This window comes from Larus michahellis, chromosome 2 (assembly GCF_964199755.1).
Source record: "Larus michahellis chromosome 2, bLarMic1.1, whole genome shotgun sequence".
Classification (NCBI taxonomy): domain Eukaryota; kingdom Metazoa; phylum Chordata; class Aves; order Charadriiformes; family Laridae; genus Larus; species Larus michahellis.
In genome coordinates, this window is record NC_133897.1 from 20,240,285 (window position 1) to 20,258,421 (window position 18,137).

Below are 18,137 nucleotides of genomic sequence, written 5' to 3' on the forward strand. Positions count from 1 at the left end.
CCACAATGAGCCTCTTGTCCACCGTGGACAATGCAAACCATTGCAGAATGTGGGGCTGTGAGCTACAGAGCCCTGTGAAAGACGATGTCAGCGAGTACCACGGCGGTCAAGGCTGTCATTCCAGGTGATATCTCAGCTATTCAACAATGGGAAGCATAATTATCTGAATTGCGATCAAATGGTAATATAAGTGGTAAATCAGCACAGAGCTAAACTGAATCACATAACTGTGTACTCTATAACAATGGGAAACGCAAAGAAGGTGCTCAGTTAATTACAAATTAAGTGCACACGGTCAGTGGAAAAAGCAAACCACAGTGAGATATGGAGGCTGGAAAACGGCCAGGCGTAACATGTGAGTTTACATGACTAGTGTCTGAACCGAACGCCTGATTTTAACACTGCCTGGAAGGTCCAGCATGTGGATAAGGTCATTTATCATTCACTCAGGGCTTCATTGGTAAATCTGTGTTACAAAATAATAACTGATACGGCAGCACAGGGCTTGTTGCACTGGAAACATTTTTAGGGGAGGCTGGACTTTGGTCTCAAACTGCTGGATTAATTTTAACCCCTTTAGGTGCTATTTGATCACCCACATTAGTGCTATGCTTGGCATTTACCCTCTGCCCTAACGAAACTGAGATTTGAAAGAGAAACAGGTCCTAATTGCCGTGCACTGGCAACCACACGGAGCAGGAGAGAGGGAGCATCTCCAGCCAGGCAGAACGTCATCGCCAAAAGATAACTCTGCAGCCTCAAAAGGAAGCGATGCACATTCCAGGTCCTAACGGCCAGCTCGGGCTCTGCAAGGTTATGGCCAAGATGCAGCCAGGCAGGACAACTCTGAAACCTGCACGTCAGCCAGGCAGTGCCTGCTCCTCACACAGCCCGGCTGGGGTCTCGCCTTCTCTGGCTAAACCTCCTTTCCTGTGTCTTCCAAGAAGAGCTGCTTACAAAGTTTGATTTCAAACAATTGAATGAAGTCTGTCTATCTCACATCTAGATGCTGCAGATGAATCTGAGTTTTCACTGAATCCAAAGTTTTCACTGCCCAGGAAGCTTCTCGTGCGTCCGAGCTGCAGCAAAGACATCAGCCTGTTCACAAACTCAAAGTATCGGGCTCAAGATAAATAGTACCTAAAGCAGGGTACAGCCACAGCCTATGTCAGCAGGAGATGGCTCTCATAAAACACACATTCCCCAGTAATAGTACAACTTCGTCTGTTCTTAAATATCTAAATATTAATACTCTGCATATGTCCAGCCAGCTAGCTGTGCATTTCAGATGTTTTGATGTTTTATGTATTTGCAGCTTTGCCTTTTCTTCTTCCCTTTTTTTTTCCTCCCCCTAAGCAGCATTAGTAGCTGCCTCATTTTTTTCAGAGAAAGTAAAAAGGGTGAAATCATCACTCAGCCCCAAGTCTTTGCTTAAAATGAGCAGCAGGCCTCAGTGACTACTTATTGCATAAATGCCTTAATAGTCAGAGGAAGAGCAAAGAGAAGATGGATCCGTTACTCAGTGGGAAAAGACAGGTTCTAACAAATGGCAGGGGGAAAGCAGAATTTTGAATGCCTTCCTCATATCAGACTTCACCAAGAGAGTCAGCTGTGACCATGTGTCTTTCATAATTAATACCAGCAACAAAATCTAAATAGAGAAGGGATGAAGCCAGACAGTGCGCTGGGTCTCATGAATCTCATCCCAGGCTACTCCAAGAACTAAATCATGAAAATGTCTGTGTTGTTAATATTTGTCTGAATTCACTCAGGATGGGTGAAATACCAGAAGATTTGAAAAGGTCCAATGTTGTTCCTGACATTAAAACACAAGAAAGGATTTAGGAATTAAGATCAGCTAGGATGATCATCTTTCCAGAGCAGGGGGAAACCTTTCAAATGCCTAGAAGATTTTAAAGATGATTAACTGCAAAAATGGCTCTCGGAGTTAATCAGAAGCTTAAAACCTTACCATGCCATTGAGTAAAAAGCTGTACTTGCACTAGGATTTCCAAATGTTTGTCTGCAAGAAATGTAACATAATCCTTCCACTGCACTCAGAGACAGAGCACCGTGTCCAGCTTTGAAAATCCCACTTCAGAGGAGACGTGGGCCAACCTGAGGGAGTCTGGAGGGTAGCAGTGGAACTCCTCAGGAGCCTGGTGACACTGACGTTCCCATCAGATCACCGTTTGTGTATGGATACTGAGGCCTGTTTTTACTAAAACACTTCTGAGTCCCCTCAGATTCCACAGAATCCAAACTCTGGGAAAGATCATACAAAGAAAACCTAAATTGTTTCAGGTTGAATGCTTTGACTGAAAGGGAACTGACATCTCCCAGAGAAACTGATGTGAAAATTTCTGACTCTGCCTGATACCAGTTTCTAACAGCTGTGGTGCTGCTCAGGTATTCCCACCATAACACAAGCACCCTAAACCAAAGTCTCTTCTAGAAGATAATTTGAGTTTTCACATTGATTTTAAAACCCATGTAATAGGGCTTCAAATAATGCTGGGAATTTGGATTAAAGAAAGTTCTATCAATCTCATCACTTAATTAGCAGGCAAGAATAACAACAAAAGATAGGAGCTGACTTTCTAGTCTAGAAGAATACCGCAGTCCATCCACCAAAAAAGAAAAGGTACATAAACATATCAAGTACAAGGGATTTTAAATACATGGGCATTGCTAATTCTTCTTATCACATTTGCATGGTGTTCTTTCCAGTTTCAGACAAGAACCTCTCAACTGTAGAACCCTGTCTTGCTATCATACAAATAAACTTACTAAAACTGAACTCACAAGTAATATTTTAATCTACTAGAATGTCCACAACATTAAATAAAAGCATAAATCCGAAAGTTATTATTTCAATTCAAAACTCTTAACTCTTGTTTTCATAACAGGAGACATTCAAAAATTATACATGTTACATTTATAGGGTCAGTTTTGGGCAGAAAAAAACTGTTTTGCAGAAACAACCAGAAAAGGAGGTTTGACAGTGGGACTGGACTAATATTTCTGAGCCTTCTCACCCATATTTTACAAAATTAGTCCAGATTTAAATTAGTCCAGATTTATATGGTGCTTTCTGACTGCATCTATTGAAACCTCTAATACAGAAATACTATGGTTCCAATTCAGTCACGGCACTTAAGAATTGCACCACGCTCTTAAATCACTATAAATATTGTACATACATTAAAAAGTTATATACTCTGTATGAAATATGTACTCACATTCTACATATGGGAAAGTGATATTGGTAAGTATGGAACAAGGATCATTTAAATATCTACAATCTGTTCCACCTCTTCATTTCCTTAAATTATTCTAAACTTCAAAACGCGACTGATTTGAGAGAGACACAACTTAAAGAAAAAACAATCTTCAAAAAAATTATACCTCATTTCCCCCAAAACTGTAGCATGTCCAAAATTCCCCCATCTAGATGCTTTAAGTTTTTCTTGAGTTGTGGGAGGAATTGGTGGAGTTTTTTCCTACCCTATATTATTAGCCCTTATAGTATAAGAAACGGAAGATCCTGAGCTTCCCAAGGGGATGTATAGTGCTCTCCTTCCAATCCTGCCAGGTCCCAAAGGAAGAGATTTCAAAGTGGATATACTTTTGCAATTGAAAAATAGTTCTCTAAGCAGCATAACTACTGTAACCTGATTTCCAATGCACCTTTTTTTTTTGCTGTGATTGACTACTGACTTCATAAACTGAATTATACTCAGGTTGCAGCACGCATTCAGGTCCAAAAAAGTTTCCATCAGAATTCACACAATCTCCTCCACAGTCTGAATTTGCCTCTCTGATGAATTGCCTGAGCTGTGAGGTACAACCCCAGCTTGTCCCTGGGGTATGGCTTTCACGAGGTCTCACCCACACATGAACTCTCTGACGTGTATGAAGGGTTGAGCACACACCGCAGCTTTTCCCTGAACGTGATATTAATCAGGTCTTCCTTCCCCACCCAGCCAGCAATTTTCCACAAAATTATAGAAAAATATAGACACGTACTATTTGACAGGTACAGAATATGTATCCTATACAGCATTCAGTGTATACAGTATATCATAGAAATGCAGTGGTTTCGAGACACTTACCTCTCCATCATAATTGCACAAATTTAGATAACGGGTCAGAAGGTTACCGATGAAGGAAAGCCTGCCAGGGCGTTTTGACATGACCAATTTTTGCAGGAAATCATGCTTAAAAAAAAGCTAACGTATACTTTATGCTTAAGTCTGAGTCATGATCTCATAGCAAATAAGAACAGAGGTTGGCCTATCATTTCTTACCTAAATAAATATCCAGACATTCAGTTTTCAATAACCATAACTCCAGTTTACATACTGCATAATCTTAATTGGAAGTAAGCATGTTCAGTTGCCCTATTCATCCTCCAGGTGAAGTCATACATCAGCAGCTTTAGAAATAAATGTACACGGATGATGAAGGAATGTCTACTGTCTCATACCTGGTCCCCATTTCTGCAATGCAACTATAAATTCCAAGAGTTATTTTAATAATGTTCTTTTCCAGCATGAGAAGTTTTTTTATCTAGATTTCCTTTGTATTTTGATATCTAATAGTCCATGATATTTGTTCATTTCTAATACCAATATACTAAAATGAAATAATACATTCCTTATCAATTTGCAAAGCTATGTGTCTCAAGCTTGAAATTTTGAACACTTAACCGCATTAGGATGCACGTATCTGATACCAACCCTACTTTCATTACAGTTTTTCAGACTACTGTACAACACAATAAGATTTCTGATTTTATTTTCATTTTAAGATGGCAGTAAAAATTCTGCATTTTAAAAGCAAAAAAAAAAAGTACTGGCAGTAAAAAAGACAGCTAGCATTAAATCTGTGAGATAATGAACATTTGTACATACAAGTACTTATAAGATCTGCATTCTCTGTCTTGATGAATATTAAACAGTTGCAGAGGAAACACAAATACTGTAGGCTAAATACAGACATTCTTTGGTTTGCTATTCTTTTAATAATGAACTTCCTTGGAAGGCTAACTCCTAATCTTACATGTGTTCTGTATTTGTAAGTACATCTCTGTCAGGAAATGCTGTGAAATGGAAGTTCCTGACAGATAAAGTCCTTGGCCTTCAAAATTCCATAGATATTACTTGAATGTCAAACAGAATCATTGCCAAACTTTGCCCATGATTCAATATCTCTTTATTTAAAAACCATAACAAGCTTGGATATAATTAGTAATACACATAGGGATTATATAGTCATTGTTATGTTGGAGTTTGCCATAAAAATAAAATGGGGAAAACATAATTAATTCCACTTTTTATGGTGCCGTTATTGCTTGTTTTGCATGAAGAGCCCATAGATATGAATCCCACTATATCCCTAAAGTCCTTTGGCCCCTATCTAATAACTAGGGATGGGGCAAACCAGTTTTTTCTAGTTGCGGATCCAAATGAATATGAGATACCAAGAGTTTTAGTCTAAAAGTATTGGCCTTGCATTCCAATTACCATAGTCTGTAAAGTAAAGTGCAGAGGAGAAACCAGGGAGGAAAATCTAGTGGAAAAAAAAAAAAACCAGAGTGAAAAATAAAGCAAGGTGAAACGTTGTGAAGCCAAATAATAAAGCAAATATCAGAACTCAATAAAATGGGACAGAGAAAGGAAATTGAAAAGATAGTCATTAGTATATTCTCTGCTTTTCTTGAAGGAAAGTGTGGGTGACAAATTCATAAAGTTCTCCTATTAGTAACGTATCCCAGAGGTGAAAAAAATCATATTTTAATTGATTCAGCCTTGAAAGAGAAAATTAAAAATAAGTTTTTCTATCTCCATTTTTTCTTCAAACCAGCAAATCCTAAAACGATGTTGAGTTTCCAAAGGCAGTCACTTGCCAGATGGGAAACGCCAAAACTCAGACTGTTTCTGCCACCCTGTTTCCCACCCCATGTGCACGTGCGCTGCGGTACAGTCTTTCCTTCCCCCCCGCCGCCCCATCCTTGGCACGGGAGATCATCTCATTCCCTACAGAAAATGAACAGGGCTCATTTCACACGCATGGAGTTGAATGCTTCTATTCTGAACGTGAACTTGGGGTTCCTGTACTGCATGCTTGTCAGACTTTGGTCTAAAGACCAAGCAACAAATTTTGTAGCCTGGGCCTCAGTGTTCCTCATTACTGTATTAAAGTAGGTAAATATTTGTGAAATGCCATTCTCACAACAGCCCCTATAAAGTAAGGATTTAATTCTACCCCTTCCTCCCTTTTTTAGCAAGATGAGAAGCTGGTATCCAGAGAAATTTTGATCAAAGGTGTTCATTAAATTCAGGTGAAGAGCAACAGGTCAGTACAAGACGACCTTCCTGAGTCCTTTGTACTAGTCAGTACTTCATGCAATAAAAATCACAGCTGACACTGACTTCAGTTACGGTTATGTGTGTTCAGCACTGCAAATCAGACCCGTTGTCTTGGACTTGAACATCCAAAAACTAAAATGAAAAGCAAATCCGCACAGCCAGCATTCCCCCGTGAAAGCTGAGGCAGCGTCCCCGATACCACACAGAGCTCTGTGGCAGAGGCAGAGAGATCCGCTCCAGCCTTTACCTGTAAGGACTTAATTTCTCCCCGCCACAAGCTGCCTCCCTGCTTATACAATCCAACTTATCGGTTTAGGGACAACTCATCCCATGCACAACACAAGGCAGGGATCCTATGTCAAAAAAACCCCAACAACATATAGTGGTAATTAGAATGAGCTGTCATCATCCTTTACAGCCCCATTACAACTGTAACTGCAATTTTGGATTTCCTATCAGTTAAGCACTGAGCTTTGCTGGATTGCTGTCTGTTGACACCACTCATGCATGTTATCTCTTTAGTTTTAATTTAAAAGAATTTCAAAGAATCCAGAAAAGATACCATCATGTTGCTCATGAAGACATGCAAAGCTCACCAGTAGGAACCAGTCATGTGGTCACAGGTTGTTCTCCTGCACATGGAGCAGGATTTGAAGGGGTAACGCACACATGGGGCCATGGGGTTTCACTGACATGACATGACAACAGATGCAGGTTGGTCCAAGAGATCCCCCCTCTTCCACGTCAGGTTGTTCAGGACCACGCTCCCCACCTGACAGAGCCTCCCGCTCCCATTTCCCCATCCCAGCCCCTCCGACCCACCTGTTCTAAAATCCAATAGTCCTTTGCCATTTTTATCTCCTCCAAGCCCCATCCACTTCCCAGGGAGCTCTCAGCCTCCCCTCACCATGCCTCCCTATTTCAGCCATCACATTCATCCTGTACCTGCCCTCTGGCACCTCTCCCACGTTCCCTTTTTAGATTGACAAGACCACTCGAACACCCTTTGGCTGCTGCTCGTGCTCTTGTGTTACTCAGCCTCGTCCCAGGGCACTGCTTTATGGCTCCTTACCCTTTGCTGTTTCTTTTGGCTTCTGCTGTAGCTGCCACCCCTCCACCATCCAGCTCTACACCTGCTTCACACAAAGCGTCTTCCAAATCCTTTTGTCCAACACTTGGACTCCATTGGGGCCCACGCAGCCAGTCCCAGTTTCAGAGAAAAGCCACATGGTCTGCATTCCCGTCTCCCTTGTAATACGCTCCTTCAGAAGAATCAATATTTGTTCTTCAGCATCTCTTGCAAAAACAACGCACAGTAACGTCTTGCGTAATGTACACAAACCATCCCAATGCAGACAGCCAGTACCTAACAGGGATTAACTCATGCTCCAGAAAACAGTGAGCGTAACGCTATACTCAAAGCACATGCCAGGTTGCAGCACTACCGAGAGCCACTAGGTTTTTCTTTTAGAGAAATCTCACCTGAAACACTGAGCAGTGAGTGCAACCCTTGCTTTTAGTTGCAAAGCACTATATAGCCCCAAAACATTTAAATAAAATGACTAAAAGCAGGCCCCAAGAGCTCCATAAAAATCACATCCCTTAAAAGGACACACTTGCTATTCTGTAAATGATAGAATCATTTGAAATCTCAAATAACTTCCTTTCCTCAAGGCGCTAAATAAACGAGAGAAGACGAAGGGGACAAACTACTGTTTAAAAACCTTTAACGTGGTGAAGACCCTACTATTACAGGGTTTTCTAGGAAAGTTTTCAAATTTTATAAAACTTGACTGGGAAACATAATTTACTATGGCACCAAGAAATATTTGTTTACCGGGGAGAAAGTGTTGTACATCTGCTTCTTTTGGAATAAAGGTTTTAATTTCTTGCATACATTGCAAGACCAAAAATGAGTTTCCACATTACATCGCTAAGTAAGTAAGAGGGTCTGTGAGTGAGACCAGAAGTTTAAGCCCTCCCACCTCCAGGTTTTCTATTTGCTCTCTTCTGCCTTTAATAAAGTGCTTCAGACCCAGTTTCCTTTGTAGAAACAAACAGATCATCCATCTCCCCGAGTAAGATTAGGTGTCATCACTTCTCCCTTCTTTGTGAAATAATAAAAGTCATACTGCAGGGAAAAAAAAAAATCTTTTAAACCTTATTCATCCAGGAATAAAACCTGTAACCTTGGATGCTATGTGTGTGCAATGAAAATACACAGTTTCAAGTTACAAAGGTCTGTGATTCACACATCTTTTTCCTATGGATTTAGGATGGAGGGGCAGCAGTTTCTATTCTGGGTTGAAAGGATTCTGCTTCTCATTCATCTTTAAATATAAAACGTATTAAAAGTCCAATTAGAATACTACTATTTTTATTTCCTAATAGAATGGCAACTTACCCTCATTTTTCAACGTGCAGATTAAATGGCTACTTTTAAATGCAGTTTTTAGGACTACTGTCACAAAAACTAAGTTAAAAAGAGGCAGTGGTAATGTTCCTGCAGTCCATTGCTTAACAGATCAGTGAAAGTAGATCATAATCTTATATTATCCTCCACATTTGTTTGCAATCTGAAAGCATATAAGCCTTTCCAAATACACTTGATCTGTTTAGCTTTTATGCAAGGAATCAACTCACAGCTCCCTTGTTAGGACCCACAAACAGGAGTTTTACTTGCAAGGTTGAATGAGATTCTGTGCCTGCCGCTGATGTCTATTTTCTCACGTTATTTAATCTTTCTTCTTCTTCTCATGCTTGCTAATAATTTCAAGTCATCATTTCAAATAAAGCTTCACCATACACGGTCACATTTAGACTGTAAAAGATTGTGATTAACCACTTTGACAGACCAACATTTTTAGCTTGTACACAGCACCCAGCCACAAATGAACAACAAAAATGTTTTGAGTCTTTTTATTTTGAAAATAAATGCTTTATGTACCAGAATCTGTCATTTAGAAACAATACACACACACAGAGACATATACACACACACATACACACCCCCTATTCTACAGTAATTGATGTTTGGGGGTTATTAAAAAGGCAGTAATTGAAAATGCATTTGATTATTCCTTTTGCAGGATGAAATAACTGGTTACCTTTCAGGAAAGGAGCCCTCCGTGGCACAAGCACTTCTGTGATTTCCACCTGCTCTTGCTGATGCTGTTTAACCAGGTTTCCTTCGCTGCCAGCTCTCAAAATCTTTTCACCTAGCCTAATTTTTCGTGATCGGCTGTTAAAATCTTCTTTCCTCGACAAAGGCGATTTAGGAGCCGTATTAGCGGACAAAGGTCGAGCCAAGCGAGAGGGTTTGGACATTCTGCCTGTGCAGGAATGTACCTGCTCCAAAAGCAATTTCTAAAAAAATAATAAAAAAAAAAATCCTTCCCGGCTCACTTTCCAGCAGAGAGGCTGGGGAGTTCGTGTGTGCAGCGCAGCTGGATGTGAAGTGCCGTGCTGCCAGCCCGATCGGTTTTAAACACCAGGCGTTGTTGGGTGGTCACGCAGACAGTTTCCCGGACCTGTGGAATGTAAATGTGTGCTGGGCTAAAACAGACGACTGTGCTCTGGTGCTGGGTCCCAAACGCCCCGTGGGGAGCGGATGCTCTTCCAGGGACCGTCTCCAGCTCCTGGCGTCCACGGAGGAGCAAAGGGGAATGCCCCACCTACGCAGGTACAACGTGAAAAACCACCCAGGCGCGGGGTTACCTCTGTGCGGGGGACCTTCCCGCGTTCCTCTCCCAACCCTCTCGCTCAGACAAATGCTTTCTTGTTCCAGCAGATTTCTTCATTGTGCGCCAAAACCGCACCGCTTCAGCGCTATACGGTAAATGTATGATGTTAAGAATCTGTTTGCCTTTGAGTTGAGCACGGTGGGAGCTTAAATCGGATTAAATGATGCATATTCTCCTACCTTTGTATTTTCTAACTCACCAAAATAAACGAAGGCTTGACAGTGAATATATCATCTCTTTTTGAAAAATGGCCCAGATCCCTTATTGTTACCCAGCATTGCTTAGGAAATAACACTGCACAGAATATTGCCCATTACACTTCCCTCTTTCACTCTTACACCTAAAAAAACCCTGGCCTCTTGCACACTACAGATAACCATGTTCTCTACTGACTCTCCAAAGAAAAAATTCCTGACCCCAGGCTACACTGCTTCCAACCTCAGTTCCTGGGTGCTTTTCTTTGAAAAAGCCTAGGCAAAACCTGACTAACTTTCTCTGCCAGCCCTGTGCTCGTGAATGCTGCCAAGGCTCACAATATTTGGTCACATGGAAAGAAAATTCCATTCACCATAATTCTGCAAACAGCTTCCAAAGGAAAAAAAATACAGTGTAAACCAGAGAAAACATCACAGCTACAGTTACAGTAAAATCTTCACACTGAAATTTAAAATGTTTTCCTCAATATCCCAGGCAACCAGTATCAATAACAGAGTATGAGGGACCATTTTATTTCAAAGCTAGAACAAACATAAGCAAATCAATACTACCAGACCTAAAGTTATTTAGCTAAATAGTTATTTAGGAGAAACACTTAACAAACAAAAAGACAGGAAAACATGACTAAATTATTACGGACATTCCTCATTTTCTGAGATGGCAGTAAAATATTTTTGCATGCTATTTCCATATTCTTTTCAAGAATCCCACATTAAGGAGGTAATTGTTTATGCTTCATCTATAAAGCATATTGTCTATTGCTTTGTTGCCCCATCAAGAATGGGAGAGATTAAGTGCAATACAGCACGCCTTGCCATGATATTGATAACATTCTGCATATTATTTTATCAACACAGTAGGAGCTCTAAGTGTGTGGGACGACTTCAACTCTCAAGGAGGGACTTGACGGACAGGAGAGTAGCTGGGCTGATTAGCAGTGCTCAGGCACAGCAGGTCATGCAGAAGAAGATGGAGAACAGAAACAGGAGCGAAACAAGAAGATGAATGGAGAGTTAATCACGTAACTGGAGTGAGGAAGAAGTGAAGAAGGCAGAGAAAAAGTGAAAGCCTGTGTATGTGAGAGCTCAATCGTACTGAGCCTAAGAAGTACTGTCATGCCCTCTAAATATCTTGGACTGTTTTGCAAACGCTTGTTTTGAAGATCTTCCACTATGATTTCCTTACCAAACACAAATACTCTGTTCTTAAGAAGAGTTTTTAAGCAGTGATAATAATGCCTCTGATACGACACAGACATATTTCAATTCTCCCAAACACAGGGCAATTGTGATACAAAATCCATCTCTGAATGACAACTTCACAATGGTGTTTTGGTTTTCGAGTCAGTACTGCTACAGAGAAATCCTACTGAGATTACTGCACATTGCACATTCACCCAAACTGAGCACCCTTAGCACAGGGTGCTCTTGGAAAAAGCATCCTCATCTGTCAAGCAGGAGTCTAACCAGACGGTCACATTACACGTAAACTTAATTAAATTTAATTTCTACACAAAGCAAGGACATCATGAATTCAAGTTTTTCCTAAGGGTCTCTCTGTAGCAACATAGCAACAAGAGATGGGAAAAGGGAGATGTTATCCATCTGTTTCTGACAGGAAAAGTGCGGCCCTAAGTATGGTCCATTTGGATACCAGGGTGACGCTTCTGCATTGAGACAGCAGCAACATCCTGACTGACATTCATTTTTGACACAGAAGCAGCTCTGTGTCTCACAGCAGAGACAGAGCCATGCAGAAACAGAGTGAGTAAAACATATTCCTCAAACACGTGAAACGCCCGGAGTACTCTGGTCAGTCAAATACAACCATTTGATGACACAAAACTGTGCGGAGTCGCTGACACACCAGAAGGCTGTGCCACCATACAGTGGGACCTGGACAGGCTGGAGAGTTGGGTGGAGAGGAACATAATGAAGTTCAACAAGGGCAAGTGTAGGGTCCTGCACCTAAGAAGGAATAACCCCATACACCGGTACCAGTTGGGGGCTGACCGGCTGGAAAGCAGCTCTGCAGAGGGAGACCTGGGAGTCCTGGTGGACAGCAAGTTGACCATGAGCCAGCAATGTGCCCTTGTGGCCAAGAAGGCCAATGGTCTCCTGGGGAGCATTAAAAAGAGCATGGCCAGCAGGTCGGGGGAGGTCATCCTCCCCCTCTACTCTGCCCTGGTGAGGCCACATCTGGAGTACTGTGTCCAGTTCTGGGCTCCCCGGTTCAATAAGGGTAGGGAACTACTGGAGAGAGACTAGCGGAGGGCTACAAAGGTGATCAAGGGACTAGAGCACCTCTCTTATGAGGAAAGGCTGAGAGACCTGGGTCTGTTTAGCCTGAAGAAGAGAAGACTGCGAGGGGATCTTATCAATGCTTATAAATATCTAAAGGGCGGGTGTCAAGAGGATGGGGCCAGACTCTTTTCAGTGGTGCCCGGTGACGGGAAAAGGGGCAACAGGCACAGACTGGACCACAGGAAATTCCATCTGAACATAAGGAAAAACTTCTTTACTTTGAGGGTGGCAGAGCTCTGGAACAGGCTGCCCAGAGAGGTTGTGGAGTCTCCTTCTCTCCTCTCTATTCAAAACCCACCTGGTCGTGTTCCTGTCCAGCCTGCTCTAGGTGATCCTGCTCTGGCAGGGAGGTTGGACTAGATGGTCCAACTATGTGGTCCGAAGGTCCCCTCCAGCCCCTACTGTTCTGTGATTCTGTGATTTTCAGTAATATCTTGGTGCCTGAAGAGCAATCAGGTGCCTAACGGCATTATGTCATGTGAGGAGAGGCTGTTCAGCCTGGAGGAGAGAAGGTTCAGGGGGGTCTTATGTGTGTGTATAAATATCCGATGGGGGAGTAAAGGAGATGGAGCCAGGCTCTTCTCAGTGGTGCCCAGCAACAGGACAAGAGGCAATGGGCACAGACTGAAATACAAGAAATTCCATCTAAACATAAAAGAAAGCCTTTTTTTTTTTTCAGTGAGGGTGGTCATACACTGGCACAGGTTGACCATAGAGGTCATGAAGTCTCCATCTTTGGAGATAATCAACATACAGCTGGGCATGGCCCTGAGCAACCTGCTGTAGCGATCTCCAGAGGTGCCTTCCCATCTCAACTGTTCTGCTATTCGGATTATCAAAATATATTCAAAGCCTATTTATAATATGGATGCCTCAATATCTTTAAATCTGTCCAACAATAGATGCCCAACCTTCTTTCTTCGAAGTCCCAGCAATTAAACTATCCCATGCCCGAGTGCCACTTCTGTGAGGATTCATCTCCTTCCCAGTCATTACTCCCTTTTAGTCTCTTGCTGCCTGTGGCACAGCATTCTCAAAAAACATCTTATTTGTTCGTTTGTTTTAGAGGCTCTGAGATGTGAAGCTGGTGATTCCAGCCATGAGCACTGAGCCTCTCAAAAAAAACCAAAGAAAAACAAAACAAAAAAAAACCCCAAAAAAACCCCAAAACACCCCGAAATACAATCCCAGGTTGCTTAGCTGATTGTGGTTTGGGTTGGATCTAGACACAGTAAATTACTTCACTCATGGGATGAAACAGCAGGAGAGCATCTGGCCCAGGGTTGCTGCCAGCTCCTCATCACCCACATCGCTACTGCACGGGTCCTCTCCCCACCCCAGCTCCCCTGAAGCTCTGGGCTCCCCCGACCACGGGGCACGTCCCACCCCATCCTCCACAGGTTCCTCATGAAGCTCCCCAGGCAGCAAGGCTTTCATCAGCTCTCAGGCTTTCTGAAGGCCCAAGGTACTCTTTTGAACGACTTAAAAAAAACCCACAAAACCCAACAACAACAAAAACTAAAAAAAAAACCAAAACCAAAACCAACAAAACAAAGAAAAGAAAAGCCCTAAACAAACCCAACCCCTTTTCCCTTAGACTTCAGATAACCGACTTCAACTAGGTAGAGACATCATATTGATGTAACATACCATTAAGTAAAAACTAGTTCAGTTTGTCAGGTTTTTGTGAAGCACTGCAGGAAGTTTTCTAGTGCTTTGGGTGAATGAATAAACTCTGTCACTGCCTCACGTAGAAGAAATTGATATTAAGGGACCAACAGTGCAGTCTATGCTGTTGAATAATCACATATACGTAAACACGTAATATTTTTAGAATACCATACACTTTCCATATGCTGTTTAAAACAATGTTCTATTTATTAGTTTCAAAATACGAGTCTCCTCTTTCCTCCCTAGAAAATAAATTACTGCTGAAATATGACAACAAGAATTTGTTCAGAGTTAGCTAACAGAAGGCATTTTTACCGTAGCATATTAAATAGGTTATTATACTGCTATTAACTTAAGTAACGTTTGTGCCCCCTGGGATAAAAGAAACACGTCTAGAGATGTTATTAATCCAAACAAAGCATTTGCAAAGCTTGAAAATTCCTTTTTTGGGCATCCATGAGGTTCTAGTTTACATTCGCACATAAAGAGCTGGGGAGGGGAGAGGATCCCTCGCATGCGAACCAGGAAAAATTGGTAGCTGATGCCACATGGTTTAGGATGCGGTATTTACTCAGCCTCACCAAATTCTTTAGCCTGCAACTAGCTAAAGAAGAGAGAAGCATGCATATACAAATATTTCAAATCCACCAGACTGTTTCTAAACTATCGAGAGGCAGCAACTGCTACACGAGTAAATGGAAGTTGCAGGTGCAGAAGTTAAAACCGTAAATTAATGAAGTCTTCTCTTTACAAAATTGAGCAAGTAACCAGATGGCATAACATTTTCAGCATGAAATGAGAAATAAATGTATAGGCACCAAAAGAACAAGATCCGTGATGAAAACAATTTCAGATGCAAGTCACAGATAGGTATGTAATGTGATAAAAAAAAAGTTTAGCGCTTCACAGCGGTACATTTTCTAGTAACTGAAGCATGCAAAATTAGTGACAAGTTAATTTTGCAGATGTTAAAGCTTTCTTAGAACTATGTGCCAGTGCTTTATTTTTCCATATATGATTTCTGAAACAGTTGCATAATACAGAAGGTGCTTCATATTCAATACATTGAGACCCATTTTAAAACATTTCACACAAATCTAAAAACATTCTTCCCGGAAAAATAAGCCATGCAAAAGGAACCCAGTCAGTCATTCAATGACAGGTGAATCCCCCAACAGAAAGCAAGCTGTAATTATGGCAAGTCCTGTTACTCTTTAATATGGTCTTAAAAAGAAAAGTCTGTTAAGGGTCCTGCTGTAATATAATAGCTGCCTAGAAGATGCTATAATTAAAGCAGAGTTGTCATTTCTATCAGGAAAACCTGTTCCAGAGATTTACTACTCAGCCATAAAAATTTAATCTCAGCTCCAAGACTTAAAAAAAAAAAAAAAATATCAAAATCAGAAAAACCCCCTTCAGGTCTAGTTTAATTCCTTTTCTTCAAGTTTTAGAAAATTGAACCATAGCAAAACCTTTCTTAAAGATAGAAGACTTTACAGCTGTGGAATCTGAACACCTTATTCTGCCCCAAAACCAGAAATACCATCAGCATTTCAACATCACCATCATCAGGCAGAATGAATTTTCTTTATTATTCTGTCACTGCTGCATCTTACCTGTGGCTTTGGTTCAAGATCTTCAAAGTTCTGTATTTGCCTGAGTAGAAAGGTCTGTGGCCTACTAATAAAGCGTTTACACATATTGAACTCTATCACGCTTACCGTTTTTCTAAACCAGTATAATTACATCACTACCAGCCCTCATCTGGTGTTGTTCTGTCCTCGGGGTGCCTCTTGATGACCGCACTTGGTTCCCATCCCCACCTGAAGGGTTACACGAGCCTAAGCATGCTGGCACACACCTAACTGCATCCACCCCTGGAAGGACGGTGCAGACGAACAAAGCAGTGGGACATTCGCGTGCAAATGCAGCCAGTAACTTTGAACTATTTGCCAAGATTGTTCCTAAGATTTCCAATTAGTGCCAACTGCGTTGGCAGGCTTGGGTACATTATCCTGATGAGATGATGTTAATCACTAGGCAGTTCCAGAAGGAGCAATCAGCTGTGAGCAGCTGCCCATGCAACTCATAACAAATACTTTTCTTTTTGCAGAATGTTACCTTTTTCTATACATCAGCCACTCACAGAAGAATACTAAATCAAATGATTTATTCTGTATGTAAATAACTACTAAACTCTACCAAACAGTGTTCTGTGATTTGGCTGATCTTGGTGCTATACTGGTTGGCTGCAATGGCTAAAAGAGCTGAAATTTACACAATCTTGGTTCGCAGTTGTTTCACTTGTTCTGATGTTTTAATAAAATCAGATAAGAACTTACGTTCAATACGTTTATAAAGGAATACCCCTTAGCTAAAAATCAAAGCAGATCATTACCGTTATTACTTTATTATTAAATAACATATGAATACTGACTTCCACATCTGCAGTTATTTCACATTAGATTCTTAAAGCATTTTAAAGATGTGCACAAAAATATCTTTTGTCAAATTTATAGCATTAGTAGTTTTTCAATAAAAGAGAAAAGCATTGAAGTTTCAAAATCTCTTCTGAAATTATGTAAGTGAAGCTAGGGCTGACTTAGTCTTTAAGGCCACTATAAAAAGGAGAGGGAGAGAAGCAACACGAAACACTACACTGACATTTTACTCTGAAGAAAATGTTAGTTTCAAATGTTAGTTGCTAATCTGTTTTAGCATATCTGCAGCCTTCTCTAGCTTTTTGTACCATCATTTTCAAATGACCACCTCTTAATAAAAGAATAACCTTTTAAAGAGCTCTAACACATCAAAAATACAACACGGCGAGCTTAAAGTTTTACAGAAGATAAAATATGCCTTCCAGAAAATCAGCCCATGCAATGGTTTGAATGAAATCTTGGAATGAAGAAAAAAGGAAACAGGTAGGAAGCAGGAACAGACGGGATATGCCGGGACACAAACGCAAACCTTAACTGACAGAATCCTGCCCATATGGGCAATGCATAGATAAAATGATTTAATTGTTTCAATATTCCTCTCTTACCCTGAAGTTCTACATCACCCATATGGGCCAAAAAATAGGAAAAGTAAGCAGACACCTGGAAAGATATTTCTTGGTTTCAATCTACCCATACTTGTAGAGACTAAATGTTCTGAAATCTGGAGATTTTATGCAGAAGACTTAATATCCTGCTTTGCATATTTGATGATTCATTACCTTATTTACATAAATGACAACAAATGGTCCCAATTACTAGCACTTAAGTCTGAAAAGGCTGCAGCACAGAGCATGCTTTAGGAATGCAGCAATTGCTGTTTTCTTTATTTCTGGCATATATTTGGGGTGGTGTCCAGGTTACCCCGATGGCTCCTCCAGCCTCTATCATTAGGTATTGCTCATCAGGAACATAAAGGGAAAATCCAATACAGTGATCAAACAACAGACAATAGTAGATGGCAACGAAGCAAAGAGGGCAGAAATAGTAGTCTTTCCAGCCAAGAAAAACCTTGAAAAGAACCGATAACTCTACCATTAAAACAGAGGGGTCTATGAAGTACGTTATTAACAAGCCCAAACTATTTTCTGCCTGGAAAACTGAACTGGAGGCGATGCCAAGTGCAATATATAAACATAAAATCTCATTTGAAAAAAAGCTCAATAGCCATTTGTGAAAGCAGGTTAACACAAGTTAAAATAAAGAGGACACTGCATCACTATCATTTCCACCAAAAACCACTAACGAAACTGGTAAAACAATGTTTTGAATGCATACTCTATTTACCAAAGAGCACTATTACGACACTATTTACTACACCAAACAATGTTC

The 18,137-nt window shown here is 40.9% G+C and overlaps 1 protein-coding gene across 5 annotated transcripts in view; it reads right to left on the minus strand.

Moving 5' to 3' along the window:
* The window catches only part of KIAA1217 (KIAA1217 ortholog), a 371,695-nt gene that overhangs the window by 233,504 nt on the left and 120,054 nt on the right, over window positions 1–18,137 (minus strand). For 3 of the 5 annotated variants that reach the window (XM_074574469.1, XM_074574452.1, XM_074574471.1), the window contains exon 1: window positions 9,482–10,614. The exons of the other annotated variants lie outside the window; for them this stretch is intronic. In XM_074574469.1, coding sequence (XP_074430570.1) covers window positions 9,482–9,701 — 220 coding nt within the window. In that variant the 5' untranslated portion in view covers window positions 9,702–10,614. Of the gene's footprint in view, window positions 1–9,481; window positions 10,615–18,137 lie in introns of those variants that run through there. 5 annotated transcript variants of the gene reach the window in all.